Raw genomic sequence first — 23,770 nt, 5'->3', positions numbered from 1 at the left:
CGGGACGTCCGAAGATGGTTCTGATTTGATGACTGGTGCACCTTGATCTCGGGCATCTGTTGGCAGAAGAGGCAAATCTTCAGTCTCGGCCTCATCAGGGTCGCCTTGGGTAGATTGCAACAGGGGATCCTCTTCGCTGGCTGTGTGTTCGCGATTGGATGTTTCCGGCACAAGGGGAGGTAGCGTTGGTTCGACATCAAGGGACGGGACATCGGTAAGGGAGCGTGTCTCGTGTGCTTCCTCGGGGCGGCCATCCTCTTGTTGCTCCAAAACTCGTATGCCATGCTTTTCTTCAAATGCCCGAACTTGACTTTCCAACATTTTGGCCCTGTCCTTCCACAGATCGCGCTCATCTTTCCTTTTCCGGAGAGCCTCCTTTGCCTTTTTAAAATTGTCTGCGAGTGCGTTGAACCTCAGTTTGGATTTGACAAGCTCGGCATTTTCAGTTTCGGTGGAGGCAGGGGGAGGCGTTTTCGTGGCTGTAGAGGCTGGAATTGGCTGCGCGGGCGCGATGCTGGAAGCGGGGACGTCCTCACTACATGTACTTGCCGACATCTCATTCTCAGTTGTTGGGGTCGCTGAACAGGTTGTGGAAGAGCTCGAGGACATGGCTGCTATCTGAGCTCGCAGTTTTCGGTTCTCTTCCTGCAGAGCTTCGATAGTCGCCAGTCTGGTCTTGAGCAGCTCCTCATTCGCGGCATGATCCGCGGCTCTCCGCGCAAGCTCTTGGTCCTGTTAGCCCGCCATGGCCAAGCGGTGGTAGCATCATGACGTACCATCTTGGAGCTCGCGGTCAATCACCTCCCACGCATGATTGAGAGCTTCGCGCACAATCGGCCGGCCTCTTTTTGCCCAGTTGTCCATCCCGACGGCCTTTGATAGGGGTTTGACTGTGCTAGGCAGCGAAGCCAGCTGCTTGTTGTTTGGATATTATTTGGCGCTAACAAATAGAGCGCGATTGCTCCCGCCGGTTGACGCGCGCCACAGCAGCGGAGTAAACGCCAGGGCACGTGACTACCATTAAGGCACCAATGAAGCCCCTGCCCGTGCCTGAAAAGTGAATGAGCTTAAAGTGCCCGAGCTACCGTGTACTCAGGTACCTCCTCCTACCTTGTCTTACATTTTGGAGGTTAGGCAGCTGGTAAGTCGTAGAGCACAATGCATCTCTGGCTCTGTGGGACATGTTGAATGGCCATTGTTGAACGACAAAGATAATTCATTACCTTACTACGGCATCTTGGTGGGCTAATCCCGCGTACCAGTACTTTGTAGATGTCTTTGGATGAGAATTGGTCCCATGTGCTTTGACCTGGTATCTGCAAAGTTGAAGAAGAGGTGCAGCTAACGCTCGGTTGTGGTGCACGCATCCGTTGGTTCGGCTTCGCGAAGCTTGTGCCCATCTCTCAAGTACAACCTCGAGCTCTATCACTGCACTTGCTCGAAATGATATCCCATGGATACTTACAACTACTAGTAGTAGTAGTTCAGACTGAATGGAAGCCGCATATCGGCATGCCCACGAACTTCAGCACTCCGCGCACACGCAGTACAAGCACACGGCTGAGGCGGCGCAACGTTAATCCGCACAGCCGGCAAGGGCCTCCCACACTCGCCTAGGCTCTAGCGGGCCACCGCCCAGCACCGCGCTAGACCGGCCTAGGCTGAGGGCCCCAGTAGCGGTTATCGTCAAAAACTTTTCCCTTTTTCGTCCTCACGTCTTTTTTTCCAATTATCGATTTGTGGTATCAGCATCTTCGTCCCACAGCCTCTTCGCCGCTTCATTCCTGACGATACTCCTCGCCGGTGAGTAATGCTCTGCTCTGCCCATTGCTGCTTCATCTGGACAATTGCCTTCGATCCGGCCACGCGCATGCCCGATTCTGGTTGGCGATGCTGAGATAGCGCTGCCAATGGGTCGCGAGTTGCCCCTCAGCCTCAGGCTCGGCAGATGGCCCTTCATTTTCAGGACTCACCTCGCAGAGCTTCCATAGTCGCTGACTTTTATCATCTCAAACTCACAGCTTACTTCCCATCTCTCCAATCACCAAATCAACCATGGAATACCAGCCCCGAGGAGCGTGTTACTCTTGTGAGTCCTCTCTTTTTTTTTTTTTTCTCGTGTTTCATGAATTGCCACTCTGCGCTACCTCACTTGGAGTGCCCCGCGTTTTCTGCTTTTGCCAGGTACCCTGCATTTTGGGCTTCTTTTTTGGGAGAAGCTCATGGTGGCCCCTCCAAACTCACTGCAGTGCGCTCATCAGGTCTCGAGACTAAGCATGGCGTTCCTTCAAATGTCAAGCTCTGCTTTTTGTCTTGTCCACATATCAACTTTTTCCGTCTCTTTGATCTTAGCCTCAACTTCTTCATGCATCTCCCAACGAAGTGTCATTGAAGTCAATCGCTAACGAGTCCCTAGGCGGTTCCACCGGCCACCAGGTACGGCAGAAAAACATATTGAAACCTAACCTTCACGAGACACTCAACTCACCATGTCTAGGCCCGTGACTGCCCCAGCAAAGGCCCTGCTAAGTGGTATGTGATCATCACCTTAAAGTGAGGAATCCTCAGACTTATTGACTTTTTCCTTAGCTACAACTGCGGCGGTGCGTTCATCTCATAACTTGCTAATATTGCTGATTGATGCTAACAGCGATGACAGGCGAGGGACACATCAGTGAGTTGCTGGATATTGACTTTGTTCTTCGCTTCGTCCACTGACTTTGTTGTTAGGCCGTGACTGCACTGAGCCCACCAAGGACAACAAGTCCTGCTACAAGTGCGGCCAGCCTGGCCACATCTCCCGCGACTGCATGCAGGGCGGTGGTCCCGCTGCCGGTGGCCAGTCCACCGAGTGCTACAAGGTATGCAGTTGGATTTGAGCAGATTGGTGAACCTGCAGCTAATGTGTTGTTATTCAGTGCGGCGAGAAGGGCCACATTGCCCGCAGCTGCCCCAAGTCTGGCGGTGGCTTTGGCAACAACTCCTACGGCAACAGCGGCTATGGCGGCGGTGCTGGCAAGACCTGCTACTCATGCGGTGGCTACGGCCACATGTCTCGTACGCATCTTTCCACTCCGAGTGCTGTTGTGTATGTTCTAACCCAGCCGCAGGCGAATGTGTTAACGGCATGAAGTGCTACAACTGTGGCGAGTCTGGCCACTACTCCCGTGACTGCCCCAAGGAGTCTGCCGGTGGCGAGAAGATCTGCTACAAGTGCCAGCAGGGCGGCCACGTTCAGGCTCAGTGCCCTAACTAAATTGGCGGAAGCTGTCCTCTCCCTGGCGACCTGCTCAAGGAGAGGAAGTTGGCGTGGCAGCTATGATACCCACGATGATGGTCTGTTCAGACATTCTTTTTTCTTATGTCTTATATTTCGCGCATTTTCAAGGCGCGGCCCAAAAGTTTATCCGGCATGATCGATGCGACGATATATCAGCAACTCACGTTGCCAAGTGCTTGGAGCTGGCAGGTTTGAGCCTATGCTCTGGAACACGGTGAAATTAAAACCATCTTGGGGCGGTTACCTTTGATGCGGCTGATGATCTGACGATGGTGGGAAGACACAGGATTTGCCAACTGATGTGGTTTTTCCGGAGGACATGTAAAGGATGAAACGATCTTTTCCTTGATACGACTCTGCATCCAGGTACTGCCTACCTATTTTCGAAGAGGGAGGGCTGGAAAGCATGCGATGTACCTTGTTGATAGTAAGACGGAAACTGCACCAGCATCGAAAGTTGCTGACGTTTGAATGCGAAGCCCTCGCCGGTCTGGGCTTGTCTATTGGTGACACAATGAATCCAGTGGTCTGGTGGTGATTGAATGGTAAAATGATGGAAGCCTTGCTGCGCAACGCACGCTTTTGCTCATCTCCTTGCAAGCCGGACAAGATGATTCACTTTTTGAGTCTGTACTAGCGAGATGCAGTGCTCAAAACTGCAGATGCAGGTCATGAGGCGGTGCTGGTGTGATATCGCGCTGCCTCGTCCTGACACTCCTGCAGTTCCCGGGCATCAACATCCAACGCCTCCCAGCTGCTCACCAGAGCCACCACCATGGCATCTCCGTTCTCGTGCATTACTCCCAGATTATACGACGTGGTAGCACTAAACAAACATTCTACTATCGGCCGAACAAACTGTCGCTGTCAAGAATCCCAAGTCGCTGGGTGAAGGGCTCAATTCCAGCCAAATGGGCGCGGGAATCAGGGCGCTACGGCGGTTTCATCAGGTCGCGGTGGCTGATACCTTACCTTACCTTGGTTGCTTAGGCATCAAATCCATTACCTACAGCGGAAGTCGACTGAAGTGCCATCAACATAAGCCTCAGACCCCGGCACCAGACCCCCAGCTTGGCGGCCACCCAGCCAACCAGCCACAAGCCCGCGATCCACGGCTTTATCCCGTAAACTGGAGCTCCGCGTTAAAGCAACCGAGATGGTCAAAGCTTCGACAAGCTCCTACAGGGCGGTCTGGACCCTTGATTGGCTCATCAGCTGCAGGCCTGCCAGGGCCAATGGGCACGGCTCACGGGGCAGGTGCGTGTGCTGTGCCTGGCCGCAATCGCAAGCCATGCGACGGCAGAATTTCCATGTCACGACGACCGCCTGGCCCAGACCTTTTTTTTTTTTCCTTTCTTTCTTTCTCCCTCCGCTGTTGTTTATTCTCCTCCTTCGCCTGACCTGTGCTTACCGCAGCGCCTCCTTGTTGCAGACCGCGTTGCGCAGCTGAGTCGGCCTGTACTACGTGCCATTTTCTCGCCCCGTTCTTTGGAAGAGACGCGGCAGCAAAAGAAACATCGCTGAAGACTCGCGCCCGGAGAGCACCGCCAGAACCACTCCAGCCATCATGCCTGTCGAGCTGCGCAAGCGCAAGGCCCCCGTGGCGCCGCCCGCGCCCGCGCCCAGCAGGAAGAAGGCGGCCACCACCAAGGCGAAGAAGCCCGCTGCCGGAAAGGCAAAGGACGAGATTAAAAAGCCCGAGGCCAAGGGCGACAAGGCTACCAAGGACGACGAGGCCACCGACACTGCGCCAGAGTCTGCCGAGGAGAAGGAGACGGTGAAGGAGCCCAAGGACGACACCAAGGAGGAGCCCAAGGACGACAAGAAGAAGCCGGCCGCCGCGGGTAAGATTGCCGTTGGCGATGTCATTGACCTGGAAGGATTCGGTGGCGAGGTGCAGACCAATGATGGCGAGAAGACCACTTTGAAGAAGCTGGTCGATGACAGCAAGAGTGGCGTTGTCCTCTTTACCTATCCCAAGGCCTCGACTCCCGGATGTAAGTTGTTTGTGATCTTCCTTTCACAATGCCCTTTTTTGCGCTCATTCTGCCCAAATATGCCAACCATTTACACCCGACTTCTTGCATGAAACGCGCTCAACCGCGTGCCATCTTAGCTTGAAGGATTTTATTCAACGCGACGCGTGTGCTGACTTGACAATCTATCAGGCACTACCCAAGTGTGCCTCTTCCGTGACTCGTATGAGCCTCTGACTGCCGACGGCCTTGCCATCTACGGTCTGAGCACGGATTCGCCCAAGGCCAACACCACCTTCAAGGAGAAGCAGAAGCTGCCCTATCCCCTGCTTTGCGACCCCCAAGCCACCCTGATTGGTGCCATTGGGCTCAAGAAGCAGCCCAAGGGAACCCAGCGCGGAGTCTTCGTCATCAACAAGGAGGGCAAGGTCCTTGTTGCCGAGCCTGGCGGCCCTGCTGCCACGGCGGACAGGGTCAAGGCTCTGGTCGAGGAGTTGAAGGGCAAGAACTGAGTCGTACGTTAATGGCCTGTCGTCTGTCTTGCAGTTTATTGGTTCTGTTTTTCACAAGTCGGCGTGGGAGTTGATGGGTGTGAGGGATTGCAAGCGTGCTTCTTTGTGTACTGGTACTGGGAATCTGTATAGGGCCCATTGATCTCGTATGTATTGCTCGTCCAAGTCCTGAGGGTTACTATCACGTTATCTAGTTGGTTGTTTCTTGTTTGCGCCTTTTGAGAAGTGTGTCCATGGTGCTGTCATGATGCATTTGAGATGTGTGCTCTGACTTGCGGGTGTGTGCTGTTACCGCCTACCAACACGGTGCTGCTATTGGCGGCTTGATGGCACCTACGTGTTCAGATGACCCTGACGAGTGAAGTCAATCTATGGGGGGGAGTTTGATAAAGGTTGAGTGCATGGTGGGAGAGGCCTCCTTTCGCAATATGAGATCATACATACTCGAGGTTTGGATCATACTCGATGTTCCTGCAAAGGAGGAAGCTCTTTAGGTTCACTAGGATACCGCCACCCAGCCACGTCAATTGAATTTTGGCAATTCTATGAATAAAAGTTCGCAGATTCACAATCAATCACTTTTGAGAGAATATTTCACGCTTGAAGCTCAATTGGCTTCATTCCTCGGTGCCCGTCTAGTTGGTTGCAGGGTACCTGCCTGAGAACGAGAGCCTTCGGCAAAGCCTCGGGTAGACCATCGCCAACTCCAACCAAGAGATTCATCCAAGTGCCGAGCCAATTCTCAGACGACACTCGACATCATCGCACTGAGGCTCTCCCATCGCTCGCACAAGATGGCTTCTCAGGCGGCAGCAAAGGTTGCTGGCGGCGTTGTTTCCATCACAAAGGTTCGGAAACATCCATCGATTCCCCAATCTGCTTCCGACGAATGGGCCTTGATCCGCGCTCAGCTCCGTCTCTTTGCGATCCTTTCATCAAACACAAAGCTGACCTCAAACCCGCGCAGAAACAAACGCTCCAGTCCACCGGCATCTGGGAGTCCATCCGCAAGGCCTTCTCCCTCGACCCGAACCGCTCCAACGGCGTGCCCCTGAATCCCTACTTCCGCAACCCTACGCCGGGCGCCCTGGACCCCAAGACGTACGACGACCCCGTGACGCTGCCTGCGGGCGACATCGCCGACAACCCCTACTGGAAGCGCGACGTCCGCCGCGCGTACCCAAAGCTCAGCGTCGTGACGCAGGGCGATGCCGTGTCGCTGCTGACGGTGGGCAGCGCCGCACAGCCCAAGGTCGAGCTGATTGGCGAGGCGGGCGACAAGGCTCTCGTGGCGGCCAAGGAGGAGGGCGAGTCGACGGGGCTGGCCAAGTTCCTCCTCGAGAAGGCGCCCAAGGCGGACGTCGCAAAGGATGTCTTTGTGAATGGGCTGCCGCCGTTGCCGAGCGGGCAGAGCTTGACGGCTGGGGGGTGGGATGTGCACGCCTATGAGCTCAATGAGGAGCAGACGTACGGAGCTGGGTGAGTATCTTCCAACATATCGTGAGAGATTGGAGTGTGTTTGCTAATAGTGGGTGAAATAGATATCCTTGCAGGACATTCAAATAAGGTGGATAGGGTCGATGTGTGTAAATACAGATGGTTGAAGTAAGATGATTGATAGATTTCCCAATTGACATTTCCTATAAACTCCTATTTCCATGATGTGCCATAACTCCACGATACAGATATCCCTCTATGCTTGAAACGACCATGAAGACTGTGAAATCCCCTGTCTGCTGATGATGTGTTGACTGACAAGACCCCCTTTCCGGCAAGAACATCTTAGTTCAACATCCTCTCAATGATCTTGACCTTGCCCTGCGCCCTTTTGACCCTGTCGTCGAAATCCTGCACGGCCTCATCGCTGTTTTCCGTGGAAAGCGTGTCCGGCTCGACCAATGCGTACGCCAACCTGACATTCTTGACCAGCCGCGGGTTGTTTGGCAGCGGCGGCAGCGTACATGTTTCTTCCGGACCCTTTGGCGAAGTAGAGGATGCATCCGCCTGCTGTGTTGTGCCTTTGACTTTGGGGAGTCTGTTTGCCCAGACCAGAGACTTGCCGGCGAGGCGGCCGCTTTCGAGGAACTTCTCAAAGCCCTTTTCCATGCCGAACGAGCGGCCCTCTATCCGGCCTGCGCGGGCGCCATCCTCGACACCCTGGTTGTAGCCTTGGTTGTAGAAGCGGCCCTCGAGGTTGAAGACGTCTTCCAGAGGATCTGATGACATGTTTGATTTGGATCTTGGCGTGAGCCTGTGAGAATAATTGGACGAAGTATAGATATTCACTGCTCTTCCATTGAGCATCAACCGCCGACTCTTGACCACCTCCCGAATCGGGAACAGGCTAGCGGCGGCAGAATTTTGTGACACACCCCGCCATTAAGCCATAGTGCGATAGCGGGGCAGTGCGATGACTCGAAATGTGCAGCCTCTTATCTCGACTTGACTTGACTTGTCATGTCTTGTCTTGTCTTGTCTTGTCTTGTCCTTTGCACATGCGCCCTTCACTGATTTCTGTACCCCGGTCGAGTTACTACTAGAGTAGCCACTTACACTCGCGCGACGCTTCTTGTTGTTGCAGTTCGTTGACGACCTACAAAAGCGACGACCTTGGTATCGGCCCTGGCGTTTCTGGAGTCTCAGCAGCATCGCAAAACCAGAAAAAGAAAAGCATCGAGTGTCCGAAGTCGCACCAAATCGCAGCCATGGCGGTTGAAAATCCCATCCTGCCCGTCAAGGGCAAGAAGAACGTGCTCATCACCAGCGCCCTGCCGTACGTGAACAACGTGCCTCACCTGGGCAACGTCGTGGGCAGCGTGCTCAGCGCCGACGTCTACTCGCGCTTCAGCAAGCTGCGCGACCGGCCGACGCTCTACATCTGCGGCACGGACGAGTACGGCACGGCGACGGAGACCAAGGCGCTGGAGACGGGCCAGACGCCGCAGGAGCTGTGCGACGAGTTCCACGTCAAGCACAAGGAGATTTACGACTGGTTCGAGATTGGCTTCGACTACTTTGGCCGCACGTCGACGCAGAAGCAGACGGAGATTGTGCAGGACATCTTCCTCAAGCTGCACGAGCGCGACTACCTCGAGGAGCGGACGACGAAGCAGCCCTACTGCGAGAAGCACGATTCCTTCCTGGCGGACCGCTTCGTCGAGGGCACGTGCCCCAAGTGCAACTACGACGATGCCCGGGGTGACCAGTGCGACAAGTGCGGCAGCCTGCTGGATCCGTTTGAGCTCGTCAACCCGCGGTGCAAGGTCGACGGCGCCACCCCCGTACCCCGGGACACGACGCACGTCTTCATCCGCCTCGAGAAGCTGCAGCCCGAGATTGACAAGTGGTTCCAGGACGCTCACAAGAAGTACGGGTGGCCTCAGAACGGCGTGTCCATCACGCAGTCGTGGTTGACAAAGGGCCTGGAGCCCCGCAGCATCACCAGAGATCTGAAGTGGGGTGTGCCGGTCCCCTTGCCCGGGTATGAGAAGAAGGTCATCTATGTGTGGTTCGACGCCTGCATCGGCTATCCCTCCATCACGGCCAACTATACGGATAAGTGGGAGCAGTGGTGGAAGAATCCCGACGAGGTCACCCTCTATCAGTTCATGGGCAAGGACAATGTGCCCTTCCACACAGGTACGTGGTGTTTACTCCTCTCTGATGGAACTATCAAGGGCTATACTGACATGTTCAAGTCATCTTCCCCGGGTCCGAGATTGGCACTGGATACAACTGGACCCTGCTTAACCACCTCTCCACCACCGAGTACTTGAACTACGAGAACGGCAAGTTTTCCAAGTCAAGAGGCATTGGTGTCTTTGGCAACCAGGCCAAGGAGATTGGCCTTTCGCCGTCCGTCTGGCGGTACTACCTCCTCTCGAACCGACCGGAAACTAGCGACACCCAGTTCGAGTGGCAGGCGTTCCAGCTGGCCAACAACAGCGAGCTCCTGGCCAACTTTGGCAACTTTGTCAACCGAATCGTCAAGTTTGTCAACGCCAAGCTGGACGGCGTTGTCCCCGAGTTCAACCCCTCCTACAAGGATGAGACGTTTGACTTTTCCGCCTGGGTCAAGACGGTCAATGGCCTGCTGAAGGAATACGTCGACCTCATGGAGAAGGTCCACATCCGTGCTGGTGTCAAGGCCATCATGGAGATTAGCAGGGAGGGCAACAACCTTCTGCAGGGCCGGCTGGACAATGCCAACCTGGCCGAAAACCCCGAGCGGACTCACACCACCATTGGTCTCGCTCTCAACCTCTGCCACCTTTTGGCGTCTGTGGCCTCGCCGTACATGCCCTCGACGAGCGAGTCCATCTGCAAGCAGCTCAACAGCGAGCTGGCATTCATCCCCGACGTCTGGGAGCCCACTGCCATCAAGCCGGGCCACAAGATTGGCAAGGCCGCCTACCTGTTCACCAGGATAGACGACAAGAAGATTGAGGAGTGGAAGAACAAGTTTGGCGGCTCGGCCGAGACCCGCGCTGCCGAGGAGGCGGCGAAGAAGAAGAAGCAGGAGGACAAGGAGAAGAAGAAGGCCAAGAAGGCGGCCAAGGCGGCCGAAGCCGCTAAGAATGCAGAGGCTGCTGCCAAGGCCGGAGCGGCTCCAGAGGATGGCAAGGCTCAGGATGAGGCGTCTGCCGCTGGAGGCATGGCGACGTCTTCTGCCGAGGTGACCAAGGATTTGCCGATTCGCGAGAAGAAGACTGTAGACCAGAATTAGAAGAATGACGAGAGAAGTCAGCAGAGCAAATAGATGTAGTATAGCAGAATGCATGGGGAGTTGATGCGTTTAGGACCGGGAATTTCAGTTTTCTCTTTTTTCTTTTCTTTTCTTTTTTTCTATTTCTACGATTCAGAGAAGGATAGCAATCTATGTTCTAAAGTTCATTCCACGCCATTTACCTCGCTGCTGTGTAAGGCGTGATGTCTGTTTATATAGGTAGGCATAGGAACCGGAGTACTACTAATAAGTCAGAGCTCCCAGCAAAAGCGGGACCGGGAGCGGACAAGGCTTTGGTGGGGGTTTGACAAGTCGCATCGACCTCTAAGCAATTCTGCCACTTGCATCAGCCTCAACCTCTCACCACCAACTTGGAAGCCGGGCTCGCGACGAAAGTTCCCCTCCCCCAACTCCCTCTCGTCCATAATTCCTCCCTCTCCTCTCTCCCCTTCCAGCCGAACCCCAAGTAGACACAAGAGAGATCGCCAGTCCAGAACCAGAAAACAAAGGCGCCCAAAATGGACATCCGCCTCCTCACCACGGCCGACCTCCCCCTCATCCAGCACGCCAACCTGGAGAACCTGCCCGAGAACTACTTCCTCAAGTACTACCTGTACCACGCGCTGTCGTGGCCGCAGCTGAGCTTCGTGGCGGTGGACGTGTCGCGGCCGCGCAAGGGGCCGTACGACTACCCCAAGATTGTGGGCTACGTGCTGGCCAAGATGGAGGAGGAGCCGACGGACGGGGTGCAGCACGGGCACATTACGAGCTTGAGCGTCATGAGGACGCATCGGAGGCTGGGGATTGCGGAGAAGTTGATGAGGCAGAGCCGTGAGTTTCTTTTTTTCCTTATACACCACCTTTTCCCGCCCTTTTTCTTTACAGTCTAGCGTGAATCATGATCTATATCTTGCTGGATTTGAGGGAGGGAGAGAGAGAGAATGACGTTGGCTAATGATGGTGATGATGATGATGATGGGTAGAGCTCGCCATGGTGGAAACGTTTCAGGCCAAATACGTCTCCCTACACGTCCGCGTGTCCAACGTCGCCGCGCGGCACCTCTACGAAGACACGCTGCGCTTCCGCAACGAGAAGACGGAGAGCAAGTACTACGCCGATGGCGAGGACGCATACAGCATGCGCCTGGACCTGGACGACGTTGCCGAACTGGCGAAGCGGTATGCCGACGAGGAGGATGAGGATAAGGACGGGGAGGACAAGACAAAGAAGAAGACGACGACGACGACGAATGGGGGAGATGCGGCGTTGAAGAGCGATGGCGTGGACGAGGGCGATGCGGTGGGCGAGGTGGGCAGGGATCCGGAGGCGGATGGCAAGCAGAAAAAGATTCGGGTTGCGGTGGGGAGGGGGCTGGGAGTTGGGGATTTGGTGGAGAAGGTTGAGACGAAGCAGTAGGTTAGATTTGGTTGTTATGAAGAGGGAAAAGGGAAAAAAGGAAAGAGTTTGGGGTTTTTACCCCTTTTTGGGCTGGGTTTCTGTTCTGTGTATATGGTTGACAGAAAAGGGGGGGGGGGGGGGGGAGAGGGGCGATTTTGGGCTTGCTCCTATATGAGGGGGGAGAATGGGATTGGTCTTGCCTGATTTCAGATGGCATTGTGATATACACCTTGGTTTGGAGGTAACAAAAAGAAAGGGGGTGGATAGATACAAAAAGCATAGCCTACGAATCACGCCAGGTTGGGGGGCGGAAAGAAGGAGATAAAGAGACGACTATCTCATCAACATGTGTATTTTTTCATGATACAACTGAATCCAAAAAAATTGCAACCCTGGTATCTAAAACGTTCCAAATCCCATCAACATCTATCTACCCCCATTCAATTCCCTCGCATACTCCTCATCAGCCTCCACCCTCATCGCCTCCAACTTCTTCTTCAGCTCCTCGAGCGCCTTCTCCAGCCCCTCCCGCTGGAATCCCGGCTCGGCCGTCTCCAGCGCCGCGACCTGGTGCTGGATCGCCGTCTCGATCCCTTCCATGGCGCGGTACTTGGCTGATGCCGCGGGACCTGGCGGGGGGACTCCCTGGTCGTCATCTCGAAAAGCTGCTGGGTTCTTCTTTTCGTCGGGCCAGGAGCCGGGGACGGAGGCGGTAGAGGACTCAACGCCTTGCTGCTGCTGCTGGGACTGTTGCTCTTGTTGGTTGGATCCAAAGAAGCTGCCCGAGCCAAACGGACCGCCACCACCAAAGAGGCCCTCTTCACCAAACGGCCCCTTCCCGCCAAAGGGCCCCTTCTCGCCGAAAGGCCCCGCCGGGCCAAACGGTCCTCCGGGTCCGAATGGGCCCCCCGGACCAAGCGGCCCCCCTGGACCAAGAGGACCACCAGGGCCAAACATACCCCCGAGCAGACCATGGTCACTAGGGGGGCCTCTGCCGTGAGGAGGGTGAGGAGGATGAGGAGGGTAAGGAGGGTGATGAAGGTGAGGAGGGTGAGGGGGATGAGGAGGATGAGGAGGATGAGGAGGCCGAGACCCCCAGCCCATATTGTGAGGAGGACCATGGTGATGCCGGTTCTCATGATGATGGTGGTGCCTCCCTCTGCCTCTGCCATCTGGCCGTCCCCAGGGGAAACCGCCCGTAAACGGCGGCGGAGGCCCTGGAGGCACCGGCGGGGCATGAGGCGCCGCATGTCCAGGATGATGAGGCGGAACGGGAGGGGCACCTGGAGGAAAAGGGGGCACAGGAGTCGTGTTGTTGCCTCTCCGGGCATCTCGGCGAGCCCTTTTCATCTCCCTCTTGAGCTGCCTCTTTTCCTTCCTCTCCGCCCTCCTCTTGGCGCGGCGTTCTTGTCTGCGAGCCCTGCGTTCCTTTCTCTGCTGCTTCTTGATCTGCCGCCACGCGGCTGTCAGTGTCTTGATCTGTGCCCTGAGAGCCTTCTTGTCCATCTCGATGGAATTGTCCTGCGACTTGGGGATGCTCTTGAGCTCCGTCTTGAGCTGCTTGACGTCTGCCCTGGTGCGCAGTTGGTCTGGGTTCTTGGTCCAGTCTTGGAGGCGGTTGATGTATAGCTGCGCGGAGCTGAGAGGAACATCGTCGTAGCTGGGGAGCGAGCCGATGGACGATTCGGATGAGGAAGAAGAAGAAGAGGATGTGGACGAGACGGACGAGGAGCGTCTCTGGCCTTCCTTTTCATTGCCATATTGATAGGCAGTCCGTCCGCGAAAGTCCCGGTCGGCATCTGCAGAAGCATCGCCAGGGCGTTGTTGTGCCGCCGCGCCGTTGTCATAGCGAATGCCGTGATGGTCCATGACCAGGTTTCCGATCCGTAGGCCATTTAGATCCGCCACGAAGCCATTGCCGTAGCGAACACCGTTGCTATCAATCTGCCAGTTCCCCCACGAACCGCATCCCCCAGGCGCCGAACGGCCGCCGCCCCTCTGCTGAGATCGCGTCGAGGGACCAGGCTCAGCCGTAGACGACGTCTGATCAAAGTCTGCCTCCCAGCCGCCGGGCATCTGCGTCGAGGACGGCCGCGGGGGCTCGAGCACGATTTGGATGCCTCGGGGGCCAAAGAAGCCGTCGTTCCACTGCTGGACGGTGGCTTCCACTTCACGCCTTCGCTGGGCAGATGCATGAGGCGAAGAGGTGTTTGCGTCGGCGATTTGGCCGAGCTGGGCTTCGGCCTGGACTGTGCTGGCGGCGGTCTTGGCCGACTCTGACTGTATCTCGTCAAGCAGTTTTCTGTGAATGACGGCTTCGTTCTGCCTGGCCATGTGCTCGGGGATGAGGAAGTTGATAAAGGTCGACCAATCGAGGGCAGTGACATCGCGGTCCGCCCACCGGGTCACATATGGAAAATCCTCTGGCCTCGAAGCATCATTCACATCGATTGTATGAACAATGACATCCCCCCGTGCCGACTCGCTCAGGGGAGACGGCCTCAGCTCAAAGTACAGCGTGGCGGCAGGCTGCGCAGAGCTGCCCGGCGACATGCGCGGGGTGAGGGGAGGCGTGTAGATGGTATCGCCGGCGGTGGACGAGGCGGCATCGTCGACGAAGCTGTACGAGGAGTTTGAGTTTGTTGCTGTTGCTGCAGTTGCTGCTGCTGCTGCTGTGGTGGCGGCGGTAGCTGCTGAGGGGGTTGCGGATGCGGATGCGGCTGGGGTGAGGTGAGGCGAGCGAGAGCTGCCCGAGTTGCTGAGGAGGTCTGTTTCTGTGTAGGGGGGAGGAGGGGCGTCGTCTCCTGGGACGTGGAGATGGTTGTTGCTTTGAGGGCGGTTGGCGTCGTCGCCGTTGCTGGAGGACATTGTGGGCGGCGATGCTTTGTCTTGGTGTTTTTGTTGCGTGTGCTCTGGAGTGAGAAGAGAGTCTGTTCTTGGAAGTAAAGTGAAGTGAAGTGAAGCTACATATCACTTTGTGTGTCTATGGACAGAGGGATGCTCCAGCAGATCTGGCGATGGTGGGCTGTTTTAAGTCGAGGTAGAACGAAGCAGCAGCTCTCCAGGCAGAAAACACCGGGTACTTGACCCTCTGGCTCGTACTTGTTTGTAGCTTGTTGCAAGGCGAATGACTGTGGCAAAAGCAGCAGCAAATGGTCAACGAGCAGCTTCAGCCGTCGCTACCTACCTGTGTGTTGTACGCTAGGTACTTGAGAATACGCACACTCCTCAGGCAGCCAGCGCAACGAGAGAGCCGAAGCACATCGGATAACACTACCTACCTAGTAGTCGACTCATCAAGCCTCGTTTTCGACACACCAACCCATCGTGTGTTGTGACTAGGTACCTTACTTACTATCCATACAAGTACCCTGCCCAACAAGCACGGACAAGCGGCACCAGGAGGTGCTAGTAAGTGGTAGGTACAGTAGCGCTGCTGCAGGCTGTTCCCAGGGCGAAATAGGCCGCGCAGCCCCGGTGACGTTTGCCGTTGCGCTGCCTGTTTGGAGCCGTAACTGTCTGTTGAGTTAATGGCCTGGGAGGGGAGGGGGGAGCCTGAATCCTTTTGGCTGCGGGAGCGAAAATAAGGCGAATATTGTCCGGCGGTGGCCAATGAACGATTTGGTTGCCTCTCTTTGCTGACGCGGCTCGCTGAGAGGGGTGACGTCTAGACGGACCAGTTGACTCGACGATATGAGACCGACTAATTGTTCACTTGACAGCATCAAGACTAACCACAACACCTGATGCTCAGATCGATGAAACGTGGTTACTGTACGAATCAGATATTCGGTTTGTAAAAGGGCGTCATCAGTCACAGAGGCAAAATGAGACGCTGTACCGGTGACCAACCCCTATGCTGCTCGTCTATAGTTCATGCTTGCCAGGATGCTAGGTAGTCTATTCTTGATTTCCCTCTTCAAACTATCCATTTGCTTAGTCACTGGATGCTGCGCTCTTGGCTATTTTCCCTTTTACTCTTTTTTCTTCTTGTAGTCGTACATCGTTAAATCATCATCACGGCTCAGCCTCCTCCCAGATGTGAAAGTCGGCATCTTCTCGCTTGTAGTGGTCTGAGATCAAGCTCGATAGGTGGTCGCGCGAATGTGTGCCCCTGCGACAGTCAGTAACCCGCTCGTCCCCCTCAGACTTTGGACACAGGATAGGATAAGATAGAACATACAGATTGGTGATGTAGGTGTCGACGAGCTCGGGCTGAATCAGCTCGGTGAGCGCGGTTCGAATCTCCGCGCCGCTCACCAGCGGGCCATCCGCAAAGCTCACAAAGGTCGACGAGTCGCCCCATTCAATCAGCGAGCTCTCGTCAAAGGGGCTCTCCGGGCTCAGCTTGTACACGCCGCTGAGCACGACCACGGCGGTGCCCTGCTCCTTGGCGGCCCGGGCAATGGCTGCCGCGCCGGCGTCGGCAACGACCCCTCCGGTGGCCACAATCGCCCTCGCCCCGATGATGACCTTGTTGACGCGGGACATGTAGGCCATCAGCCCGCCGTTCATGACGTTGACCACTGTGATGCCCGCGGCCGACAGCTTCTTCCTAAACGTCGCGTGCTGGCCTTCGGCAGAGTGTCTTCTCGGCGGCGCCACGGCGATGAGCACCGTGAACTTGCGCTTCTGAGCCGCGCGCAGGATGAAGCGCTCCACCGTCGTCGAGGGCTGGTGGACCAGCACCAAGTCGCCCGGGTGAATCTGCACCTCTGCCGAGGCGGCGATCTGGTCGTCCACCTGGCTGATCTCGTCCTTGATCTCCTCGATGCCGTCAATGACCTCGGAGCGCAGCGCGTGGATCTGGCTCGAGTTGCCCCTCCACGTCGGCGTCGAGGCTCCCGAGTTTCGAAACGGCGACACGTCTCCGTCGGCGGGCGGAGAGGTCGACAGCAGGTGGAAGAGCGATTTGGGCGGGTTGATGGAGCTGTAGGACGAGACAATCGGGGGACGCGCCGCCGGGGCTGCGCTGTTGGCCGAGTCGAGGCGTCTTGTCGCCCACTGCTGGCTGGTGGCTGCTGGCGGCACAATGTCCGTCGGGGTCGGCGCATCGCTCGCAGACTCGTCGCCGGCGTCGCCTCGGTCCTCGGACGCCTCGTCGCGGATCAGGCCCAGGACGCGGCGCACAATGTTGCCAATGACGAGCTCGTTGGGCTGGGCGTCGACCAGCTTACGGCCGGTCCGGGACACGTTGATCAGGAGGCTGTCGACGTCGTGCCATTTTGAGCGGGCGACGACCTGGAGGAGGATGTGGGCGGTGGCGACGGCGCAGGGCTCGGATCCCTTGATCTGTCTTCGCTTGAGGAGGCTGTTACGTTGGGAGGAGCGCTGGTCAGTTACATTGTGCTCTATTGCATGCTGCGTCGCCCACCCTCCCTCTTTTTTTCCTGCCCGTGTCGCATCACGGCCAATAGAGAGAGGCCAGCCTGTGCCGCCGTTGCGACAATCTTATCGTGCCCCGCACTGCGAAAAGAACTGATGAATCACATCACGTACGATATCAAGCTGTTGATGGAAGCCTCCAATGGCTGGCCCTTGAGCGATTTGAGGAACTTTTCCAGGTCCAGCGCGTGGCCGGAGGAGACGGAGGGCATCGTAGACTGTATGCGACTGCGCGGAGATGCCCTTGCGAAGGATGCTGTTTCGTGACGGTGCGGTTTGTGCGTTGTTGTGCGGTGCTGGAAGGGCCGATGCTCGGGGGGGGAAAAGTTGAGGTGCGTATGGGCGACGATCGATCGGCGCTATGGCCTGAAATTTGTGCGACTTGGGAGAAGCGGTTTTCGAGCTGGTTCGATGACGGTCTCGCGGCTGCGTCGATGCTGGTGACGCTCGGGTGATGAACAAAAAAAAAAAAAAAAAAGGACGGTGATGCTGTCGAGTTTTGATGTTCGAGTCTCTCTGTCTGTGAGAAATCCGGAACGGGTGTGGTGAGGTGGGCGGGGTTTGGTTTGGTTTGGTTTGGTTTGGTTTGGTCTGGCTTGGGTTGGGTCTGACTTGGTTTGTGGGCGCAAAAAGAGGTGCTCGAGATCGTGACTCAAACCCGCGAGGCTCTGGAATTTCGTACATACATACATACATACATACATACTACTACTACTACTACATACATTCGAGGTTAATGCAGCCCGCTGTGCACTAATGTAGGTATGATGCACGCCTAGCGCAGCAGAGAGAGAGGCTGTCTGCCCCGATATTATCTGAATGCACACATTTGTCTGTCTGGTATCCTCGGGTTTTCTGCTCAAGAGTCCATGGATGTCTGTTCGATAGATGGATTTTGACATCAGCCATCCACCTAAGTAGACAGTACAACTACCTCAACTACCTAGGCATTCCTCTAATATAAGGTAACCTAAGGTAGATGCTATCCCGATCACTGCTGTTCACAGAACCATATACAACCAGCTGCAACATCAAGAGACAACTTACCTACCCTCGGCATCCAACCCCCGGCTCCGGATTCCTCCTCTCTACATACCTACTGTACCTACCTAACCATCATCACCTCTCCAAGCAGAGCAGCGCATTCGACCACGCTCCATCAAATGTCCTGTAGGGCTCCCGTCCCCCAACAAGCCCTGCTGATTCCGCTGCAAACCACCTGCAACCCCCCCCCAGGGCCCCCCCAAAAGGCCGCCCTAACGTGGGCGGCATCTGACCTCCCCAGCGGCCTTGGCCCGCTATTCGATGCTACCTGGCCTGCCTGAGCCGAGCGCTAGCCATTGACTGATGATGCTGGACCTGGCCCGATTTGCTTGGGGCGGATTTCCTGGCCTCAACGCTTCTGGGCCGAGTCGAGCTTGACCAAAAACTGAGGTGGACATGTGGATGTGGATGTTGGCTGCCAAAAAGTGACGGCTTCTTCTGGTGGTTTCATTACCTACCTAGGTACTCGTACGCACCAGACAACCCACGTCTTTCCCCCCCAAAGATCGCCTCGAGCCTCTTCTAGCACCTCCAGCCATTTTCCGTGGCCTCTCACGTAGCGTCATTTCTGTCTTCTCTGCCTCTATTTTTTTTTTTTTTTTTTTTTTAACTACTACTGTCATCCATCGCATCCCGTCTGACGTCCGGCTTGTCGCCTATCCGCCTTCCTTCCCTCACCTCCACCTCTCCTCTCTCCTCCTCCCCCCCTTTGGAATCGACTCACTCATGACACTCGTTTCCCGCGCGCCCTGCGGAGGCTCATTTTAACCCCCCCTGGAGCGCGTTGCAGGGCCATTGGCAGCTCGTATCCCCAGAGAGCCGGAAGCGGCATCGAACGGCCTCGGCAGCTGCTGCGACGGCTCCCTTTTCGCTCCCTGCCGCCATCCCGCCGCTGCGCACTGCCGAGCTTCCTCATTTCTCGTCCCCGGAGCCGCCGCCAATGCCCCATGGATTGCTCTCCCTGTTCAACATGAACTCGCTCAACATCATCACCGCGCGCGTGTCGCCGCCGCCGAGTCCCACCCACTCCCGATCCAACAGCGTCTCCGCCGGCCTCGACGACGAGAAGGCGCTCGACGTGCCCGGCGACAAGGCGGATGGACACGAGGCCCAGCCCTCCGCTGCCGCCGCCGAGGGCTCCCCCGCCGAGAAGCGATACAACGACGACGACGACGACCGCGACGACGAGGCCGCCTTTGCCACCGAGGAGACGCCGCTCTTCTGCGAGTCCAAGCCCGACGGGAAGCGCTCGAGGTGGTGGCATGTGCTGCCCCGGGGGATCGCGTCCAGCTTCGTCAGCAGCATCCGCTGGCTGCTGGCCGCGCTGACTGCGCCGGGCTACTACCTGCTGGCCTGCTTCTACGACGACTTTGGCAAGTTTGCGCCCATGACGCAGCTGAAGAAGCTGTTTGGCTTCCACGGCGGAGACTTGGGCACGGACAAGCTGTATGGCTCTGCCGAGCGGCCGAATAAGACGGGCCGCAACTCGCGGCATCTAGGGGTGCCGTCGAATACGTTCCATTCCTCGAGCACCTCTTCGTCTGGCATATCATCCGAGTCCGAAGACGAGCGCCATGCCGCCAAAGCTCGACACACTCGCTCCAAGTCGGCCCAACCCGGTGACGAGGCGGGCGCGGCGCGGCGCTCCATACGAATCAAGCTCAACGACGAGGAGCAGCGGAAACACAGAAAGTCGCAGTCCACCGCCTCTCACGCCAAGGGCGACCTCAGCCGGGGCGATCTCTCTGCGCAACTCAAGTCTCCCACTTCTCCGATTGCCGCCCTGACCAAGTACCCAAAGACGCCCGCGCCACCGCGACCCCTGATTCCCCGGCGACAGCCATCGTACCTGAATCTTCTTGAGCCGACGAGGAAGCAGCAGAAGACGCTCATCCTGGATCTCGACGAGACGCTGATCCACAGCATGTCCAAGGGAGGACGAATGAACAGCGGCCACATGATTGAGGTTCAGCTCAACGCGGCGTCGTTGGGAATGAGCGGGCAGAGCAGTGCAGCGCAGCACCCCATCCTGTACTGGGTCAACAAGCGGCCGTACTGCGACGAGTTCCTGCGCAGGGTGTGCAAGTGGTTCAACCTCGTCATCTTCACGGCGTCGGTCCAGGAGTATGCCGACCCGGTGATTGACTGGCTCGAGACGGAGAGGAAGTTTTTCTCGGCGAGATACTATCGCCAGCACTGCACATATCGACAGGGAGCGTACATTAAAGACTTGAGCGCAGTCGAGCCGGATTTGAGTAAAGTGATGATTCTGGACAATAGCCCGCTGAGCTATTTGTTCCATGAAGGTGCGTTTTGTCGACGGCGTGTTCGAGCGTTGTAGCCCTGGCTAATTCTGGTGGGAAATAGACAACGCCATACCGATCCAAGGCTGGATCAACGACCCGACAGACGGCGACTTGATGCATTTGGTACCTCTGCTGGAGGGTCTCCAGTACGTTCACGACGTTAGAGCTTTACTTGGGCTACGCAGCGGCGAGTACGGCCATCTCCAAGCATAGAAGGGGTTATGGGAACACATATCATATGGGTAAAGATTTGTATCTGATTGTTCTTGTGCGTTTCGTTTTTCTCTTGCTGCTACTTTTCTCAGCTTTTTTTACACACTACATAATGCAAACTGGGCAAAGAATCAACTGGCAAGTCTTTGTTGCGGCGAGATGATTTGTGTGAGGCGTGAAAGCAGCTCATATGTGGACAGGGGAAGTGCGTTGAATTTGACGACGATTTTGAAACGTGAACAAAAGCGACCTGATTGTACGGATGTTACGAGGAAAAAGAGACGTTATGGGTTTCTATTAGCTTGCATTTCTTGATTTCTTTGACATGCCCTGTTTATCGAGGCTTGGCATGAGCAACACGGGCGTTTCTCGTAGAGAAAGCAATGAAGAAGCGGCATCATGCTTTTGTATCTTTTTGTGGTGTTTGACTGGAGATGATGGAACGAGGATGGACATGATGAGATGCAGGCGGGTTGTTTTACGGTGATGGGGCTCAGCATCTATTCGAGCCAATACGGATACTGCCAATTGATCTTCTTTCTCCAGGAATATATATCTAAAATTTCCCATGTCTAGCACATTGTGCATGTCAGTATAACACGTTTCGTCAATGTATAGGTAAACAAGCTGGTATGCCCATCACTCAAGGGAGTTAGGAAAAAAAGATGTCGTCAACAGAGCTGAAATGACACAGCACCAGCCCCACGCCTGGAGCGAAGCCGAAGAATTGGCAGCAAATCCATCGCGAGTAGTATGTACTATGTATCCCCGCAGTGGAGCAGTTCGGAATGTAAAGCGGTGGGTGACTTTTTGCTCTCAAGGATTGTAAAATTGTTGGGCGGAATCGGATTACATCTTTTTTTTCCAAGTTTAACTTGACGGAATTTTTGTATGATGTTTCTTATATGGGAGTCGGTGAGCCTGTGGCATTTCTCCTTCAAGAGTGGAGAGTGAAGAACAGAGTCGTTCTTGTCTTGGGGAATGGAGTGCAGTCTAGGTAGTTAGGTGGTACGATCAAAGGTCGTTGTGGATGGCTTTGGCCGAGGTTATGGTGTATATGAGGTAAGGTACGATAGTATTACAGAAGTACTATGTACTAAGAAGAAAGATCGTCTAGGCCAGCTCTTGTCGATCAATCTCGCCCTGCAGACAAATCCTTGCGACAAGGTTCTAGGTTGTTGAACAAAAGAAACGCATGCATTACATACATAAACATGGACATGAGCTTGTCCGAACGGATGCAGTTGTCGAAGCAGGGCTTTGCAAAAGGCGACAATAGCCGCATCATTACATAATGACGTTTGGCCAGTGAGGTTACCTACCTACCTAGGTACTGTACGGTACAAGCACAGCTGAGAAAACCACGATAGATCCGGATATTCTTGAAACGACGACTTCAAAGATCAAGTTCGTCAAATTGACTTAATCAAGCCCATAGGTCAGTGGAGCCTCCCCCAAAACCAACTTCTCACCCAGCCCAGGCAAAGCAGCTGGAAGAATTGAATTTCCTCATCCGGACGTCTATACTAGTAATAATAGCCCCAACGCCCATACCTACCAAGTAACCGTAGCACGATCCAGCTTTTTGGTGAGCGTAGTGGTGACATCATTCATCACGGTGACGAAATCGCTAAGGACTGAAACCAACCCGCCCCAGAAAGCGGAGGAAAATGCCCAGGCAAACAGGTCGGAAACAAGCAGCTGCCTTACTACTACTACTACTACTACTTGACCTTGGCCTGCAATACCTACTAATGGGCATCCGGGGTGAGGGGCGCCAAAGACGTAATCGATCGTGCACTGGGAAGGAGACGTTTGTGTGGCTTGTTTGATGATGTAAAGGGGGACACCAGCAGAGTACAAATAGCTTGGAAGGTGCTGCTGGTTAAAGGAATTTCCTTCGAGTATACTTCTTTGACTGGCAGACCTGCTACGAACATCATTGTACTGAACGACGATATCTTGACTCCTTCATCAATCTCGCCAACCTCTCCATCGCATCGCATCACATCAAACAGCATCCATCACAATGTCTCTTCAATGTGAGTCGTGACTCTCTCATCTACCCTCGCCATCACGGCTTCACCTCCTCGTCTCTCCCATTCGCCACTCAACAACCACCACCACCACCTCCTCCTCCTCCTCCTCCTCCTGCTCCCAGTTGCCATGAACCATCACCAGCCTCACTTCACACACCAAACGAATCATTACTCGCCATACTGAATCAGATCCTTCCACAGACTTCCCCGCGGTTAAGCCCTCGGCCATCGCCCTCGGCACCTTCTTCAACCACGGCGTCGACCTCGTCGTCCTCGCCCCCGTCTTCGGCCAGACGTACCACCGCGCAAAGGCCTCCAACACCAAGGAGGAGTTCATCCGCTCCCGCGAGGCCAGCGGCGCCGCCATCGCCTGGGGCACCTCTTTCGTCGGCTCTGCCCTGCAGAGCTACGGCGTCGGTGCTCTGCTCAACGCCACCGGCACCCTCAGCCACAAGGGCGCTGCGTACCTGGGTGCTCTGATCTTTGCCGCCACCTCTGCTCCTACGGTATGTTTTCCCTTTTTTTTCTCCCATCGATGCTCTCAAAAAGCCCAATGGTGCTGATGCCGCCTATAGTTCCTCACCCAGATCTTCAGCGAGAAGCGGCCCCTGGACACCGTCGGCGTCAACATCGCTGCCAAGCTGCTAGAGACTGTTGGCCTGTCCTTGGTTCTCAACTGGTGGGGAACCAGGACCAACCCCTTTGCGTAAATGCGCATAGTTTTTCTGTGATGAAGTCTTTTCCTGAGGCTGGTTTCGGGAGGAGTTAATGGAAACTCATGATCATGTCACGCCATCGCGTCCCCGATGGTGAATTGTGTATAACATCAACCTAGTAGTCAATTCAGTTTGGAACACTTGAAATGTCTCCTCGTGCAATTGTGGCATAAA

At 55.6% G+C, this 23,770-nt stretch overlaps 9 protein-coding genes across 9 annotated transcripts; 6 read left to right on the top strand and 3 right to left on the bottom strand.

Annotated features, from left to right (window-relative positions):
- Positions 1–5,129: 5,129 nt before the first annotated feature.
- On the top strand, positions 5,130–5,768 carry TRIREDRAFT_70488 (uncharacterized protein; the record flags this gene model as incomplete). The annotated part of the gene is made up of 2 exons (XM_006969618.1): positions 5,130–5,277; positions 5,449–5,768. Coding segments are annotated over 2 exons (468 nt in total), but the record flags the coding sequence as incomplete, so codon positions are not given.
- Positions 5,769–6,562: 794 nt separating this feature from the next.
- On the top strand, positions 6,563–7,251 carry TRIREDRAFT_70439 (uncharacterized protein; the record flags this gene model as incomplete). Its single annotated transcript, XM_006969617.1, has 2 exons — positions 6,563–6,616; positions 6,736–7,251. The coding sequence occupies 2 exons, from the start codon at positions 6,563–6,565 to the stop codon at positions 7,249–7,251; spliced, it is 570 nt and encodes a 189-aa protein (XP_006969679.1).
- Positions 7,252–7,559: 308 nt separating this feature from the next.
- On the bottom strand, positions 7,560–7,988 carry TRIREDRAFT_33650 (uncharacterized protein; the record flags this gene model as incomplete). The annotated part of the gene is made up of 1 exon (XM_006969586.1): positions 7,560–7,988. A coding segment is annotated over one exon (429 nt), but the record flags the coding sequence as incomplete, so codon positions are not given.
- A 255-nt stretch (positions 7,989–8,243) lies between these two features.
- TRIREDRAFT_82385 (uncharacterized protein) lies at positions 8,244–10,494 on the top strand (the record flags this gene model as incomplete). Its single annotated transcript, XM_006969616.1, has 2 exons — positions 8,244–9,407; positions 9,467–10,494. The coding sequence occupies exons 1-2, from the start codon at positions 8,474–8,476 to the stop codon at positions 10,492–10,494; spliced, it is 1,962 nt and encodes a 653-aa protein (XP_006969678.1). The 5' UTR covers positions 8,244–8,473.
- Positions 10,495–11,012: 518 nt separating this feature from the next.
- Positions 11,013–12,028, top strand: TRIREDRAFT_124158 (uncharacterized protein; the record flags this gene model as incomplete). Its single annotated transcript, XM_006969615.1, has 3 exons — positions 11,013–11,325; positions 11,478–11,673; positions 11,770–12,028. 3 exons carry the CDS (start codon positions 11,013–11,015, stop codon positions 11,909–11,911), a joined length of 651 nt encoding a protein of 216 aa, XP_006969677.1. The 3' UTR covers positions 11,912–12,028.
- A 291-nt stretch (positions 12,029–12,319) lies between these two features.
- Positions 12,320–14,761, bottom strand: TRIREDRAFT_124157 (uncharacterized protein; the record flags this gene model as incomplete). The annotated part of the gene is made up of 1 exon (XM_006969602.1): positions 12,320–14,761. One exon carries the CDS (start codon positions 14,759–14,761, stop codon positions 12,320–12,322), a length of 2,442 nt encoding a protein of 813 aa, XP_006969664.1.
- Positions 14,762–15,910: 1,149 nt separating this feature from the next.
- Positions 15,911–17,558, bottom strand: TRIREDRAFT_82380 (uncharacterized protein; the record flags this gene model as incomplete). The annotated part of the gene is made up of 3 exons (XM_006969601.1): positions 17,393–17,558; positions 16,077–17,204; positions 15,911–16,007 (listed from the first exon to the last, which is right to left on the bottom strand). Exons 1-3 carry the CDS (start codon positions 17,488–17,490, stop codon positions 15,911–15,913), a joined length of 1,323 nt encoding a protein of 440 aa, XP_006969663.1. The 5' UTR covers positions 17,491–17,558.
- A 1,734-nt stretch (positions 17,559–19,292) lies between these two features.
- TRIREDRAFT_72796 (nuclear envelope protein) lies at positions 19,293–20,841 on the top strand (the record flags this gene model as incomplete). The annotated part of the gene is made up of 2 exons (XM_006969614.1): positions 19,293–20,628; positions 20,690–20,841. The coding sequence occupies 2 exons, from the start codon at positions 19,293–19,295 to the stop codon at positions 20,839–20,841; spliced, it is 1,488 nt and encodes a 495-aa protein (XP_006969676.1).
- A 1,948-nt stretch (positions 20,842–22,789) lies between these two features.
- Positions 22,790–23,735, top strand: TRIREDRAFT_82374 (uncharacterized protein). Its single transcript, XM_006969613.1, has 3 exons — positions 22,790–22,883; positions 23,082–23,386; positions 23,456–23,735. The coding sequence occupies exons 1-3, from the start codon at positions 22,871–22,873 to the stop codon at positions 23,588–23,590; spliced, it is 453 nt and encodes a 150-aa protein (XP_006969675.1). The 5' UTR covers positions 22,790–22,870; the 3' UTR covers positions 23,591–23,735.
- The last annotated feature ends 35 nt before the right edge of the window (positions 23,736–23,770 follow it).

The sequence above is a fragment of the Trichoderma reesei genome (assembly GCF_000167675.1).
Source record: "Trichoderma reesei QM6a unplaced genomic scaffold TRIREscaffold_36, whole genome shotgun sequence".
In the NCBI taxonomy this organism is placed as follows: Eukaryota; Fungi; Ascomycota; class Sordariomycetes; order Hypocreales; family Hypocreaceae; genus Trichoderma; species Trichoderma reesei.
The sequence above is the reverse complement of the archived record's forward strand: the minus strand, read 5'-3'. Positions and strand labels throughout refer to the sequence as shown.